This window comes from Dendrobium catenatum, unplaced genomic scaffold (assembly GCF_001605985.2).
Source record: "Dendrobium catenatum unplaced genomic scaffold, ASM160598v2 fragScaff_scaffold_1342, whole genome shotgun sequence".
Taxonomy (NCBI): Eukaryota; Viridiplantae; Streptophyta; class Magnoliopsida; order Asparagales; family Orchidaceae; genus Dendrobium; species Dendrobium catenatum.
The window spans coordinates 554,008-557,290 of record NW_021319804.1 but is presented as its reverse complement, the minus strand read 5'-3'; the positions used below and the strand labels follow the sequence as shown (position 1 = coordinate 557,290).

At 36.7% G+C, this 3,283-nt stretch overlaps 1 protein-coding gene across 1 annotated transcript in view; it reads left to right on the top strand.

The window, feature by feature from the left end:
• Positions 1-2,143, top strand: part of LOC110100701 — an 11,110-nt gene extending 8,967 nt beyond the window's left edge. The window contains exons 10-12 of the mRNA XM_020828319.2: positions 165-383; positions 1,250-1,431; positions 1,615-2,143. Of these exons, the coding sequence (XP_020683978.1) occupies positions 165-383; positions 1,250-1,357 (327 nt within the window). The 3' untranslated portion in view covers positions 1,358-1,431; positions 1,615-2,143. The remainder of the gene's footprint in view (positions 1-164; positions 384-1,249; positions 1,432-1,614) is intronic.
• Positions 2,144-3,283: the final 1,140 nt, after the last annotated feature.

Below are 3,283 nucleotides of genomic sequence, written 5' to 3'. Positions count from 1 at the left end.
ATATATATATATATATATATATATATATATATTATTGCTTCATTTGAGTATCCACCTTGCCTTGTCTATGAGAACTCATTCTTCAACTCCATTACATATGTTGCCAAAGTAATTTTGATCGCCTCGCCCTTATTCACACAGTAATTATCATATTCCAATCACAGAAAACAAGTTCAGAATACAGAGACAGAGCCGCTGAGAGGAGAGCATTACATGGTGGTTTCGGTACAGGTTTAGGACAGAAGAGTTTCCTCGATGAAAATTGTATTTCAGAAGAACCCCAAACTCCTGAGACAGATGGGGTTCTAAATGAAGCTATAAATGCCTCCTTTGGCCCCGGAAGTTATGCTAGAAAAATTCTTGAAGGCATGGGATGGAAACATGTAAGCATCTATTCACTAACTGCAATTTATATATACTGATCTTATGCGGAAACTCTCATAAACTTAATTATGTTAGCCTTGTATTTCACTAGATCAGACTAGAATTACTATACTTTGCATTACTGTTCTTTTCCGTATCTAGTCTCAAGGCAGCCTTTGCGTAAAACCTTTAAAGATTCACTATTGAGAAAATGTTAGTCTGGGACAGTTCTTGTTCAAAGTAATTTTATCTCAAATAAATTTTGTGATAAAATATCAATCAGAGGTATGCAGAGCAGTTTTTTTGTCAAGCTTTTTTCTGTTTGATGGATATATAGTTTTGATTAAAACCAATATTCCCTGCATCATTACTTTAATATCTCAAAGATCCGCATGACTAATGTCATATAGAGCCCATCTTAAGTTTTAAGAAGATTATGGCTCAGGAACTCCTTTTACGGAATTCAGATTGACAGCCATCAATAGCCAGTCTTCTTGTTCAGAAAACTAAACAATGGAAATTAAGGTTTGTCTCAATGACTCCATGGGTAGCCTTTTGTGGGATGAATTATTCTGTGTGGATGCCGAACGCCGTCCAGAGCCCAATGAAAATGCACCACGTCACCCCTACTCGGTACTGCGGCTCGGTACTGGATGACGTGGCTACACCTGATTCATCTCTGGACGGTAACTTGTGTTCGATGTCCGCACTGAATAATCTCTCCACCTCATGTACGTGTCTTTCTTACCATACTTTATAGAATGATTTGGCGTGATATGGAAATATCTAGAAGCTAAGTTGGGTTTTCAGCCACTTTTTATTTGCATATGATAATTTAGCTTATTCTTTCGAGTTTCGCTTCATAATTGTTCTTTAATTTGCTTAGGGCGAGTCTCTGGGAAGCTCCAACAAGGGCATTTTAGAACCCCTATGTCCTGCTGGTAATAAAGGCTATGCTGGTTTGGGGTGGAATCATACCCGTGGTGAGAACTGATATGAAACAGCGAATTTTTCCTTTGGATCAATCACAGAAGATCAAATAAGGTGGCACATTGACTCTATTTTGAGGTAAAAATTTATTTTATCAAACTATCATGTATAACCTAAGTTTAAGGACCTATGCATGCAATTTTACCTACAAATTTAAAAAAAATAAATAAAAAAATTTTACCGACTAATTTTGCAATGCATTAGCTGGTGTAGACTATATCATTTTTTGGCTTGAAATTTTTTGTTTTACTTCTCGTGCAGAGTTATGCAAGATGAGTATTTTGAACTCCATTTTCTTGGAACCGTTGGAGGGGAGGTATTGTTGCTTCTCCTACCTCTTTTATGTTTCATAATTGACATATTCTTCACTATACTCGTGAAAATTTAGGAAGCATTAGAGAAAACTGCATTCACCATCTAAAGAAGCAATTTTGGAAAGGTTATAGGTTGTCCCCACCCCAAAGTTACTACAGAGACTAATCACCTTTTACTGCAAGAGAGATTTTCCTTACCTTTGTCTGAAATATAAAAATTTGCTCCTGAAATTGTTATATTTACCAACTTATGAGTATGTTGCGTTACTGATGGGGACATCAATGCATAGAAGGTTTATCATAGAAATGACTGTAGATCGACGGCCACGATTGAGTCGCTATATTATTAGTTGTTGTGTGTGTTGTATGTGATTTAATTTAGTTTGTGAACTTTTTCTTAATGTTATGTTGTAAGCCTAAGGGCATTTGTGAATTTTTCCTTAATGTTATGTTGTAAGCCCAATGGCATTTGTGTCTTTTGTCTTGTCATGTGGTGGAGCCTATATATATGGCTCTCTCCCCCCCTTGTAAGGAGGATGCTTATTTTTGAATGAATTCTTATTTCATCCCTCTTCTTTTGTGTGAAAGTGAGTGTGGTGGAGTGGTGATGCCTTAGAAGAAGACAAATGAAGTATCCAACGGTCCATCAAAGTGAGCTCTTGATTTTCCCCTTGTATCTCTTCCCTTTTCCCTCCTTCTTCCCTAACTGCCGGTTAACCCCTCTTCCCCTCCCTTTCTCGACCAGCCACCCCTTCTCTTTCCACTGGCCACGGCAAGCCCACCACTGCCAACTCCCCATCCAAGTTCCCAATCCAAAAATTTCCAAATATAAATTTTGACCTTTGGTATTCCAATTGGAACCCACTTATCTCTTGGAACTCTTCATGATAATTAATGGGAATTTGACTCATTAATTGCCTCACCTTATTTTCATTTTTAAAATTATTTTGGGAATTGGAAAAGCCACAACCCCTTTCCTTTCCCCATGATTGGCCCACTCTTGGAACTCTTCATATTAATTAATGAGAAGTTTAGTTGTAAAGTTCACTTTAACTTTTCCTTTTCTTAAAACTTTTTTTTTTTCATTTTCCAATCCCACTCTAATTAATCTCACACCATTCCTAATCTCACCCAAATAGCAAAAATTGTAGCCTCCCTCCTTTCAAATTTCGGTCAGCATCTCGTCTTCTCCATTGTGAATCAAGACACAAGGAAGGCACTACGGTGCAACCCTTTGAAGATCAACCGGCCAATACCACATCTCATCTGAAGAAAGCTTCCCCGCGACGCAAATACTTAAGTCTTTCTACTCTTACTTCATACATTTAAGTAGATATGTTTGAAGTCCAATTCTTTATGGCATCACTATATATTTTTATATTAATTTAAATCCGCTAGCTTCTTAAATCATTGAGTGCATGGTTCTTGTAGTGACTAATCTATGTTAAATGTTGGATCTTTTTGCCAACCCATATTAGCTAAGTTATTGACTTGATTTATCCTTCTTGAATTCTATAACTTTGATTGTGGTTAATTGATATTTGTGGATTGTCTTTCTTACTTGTTTTGAAGCTTATTTTACGCATTCTCATGATTAATGGCTTGCTGATTTTAAA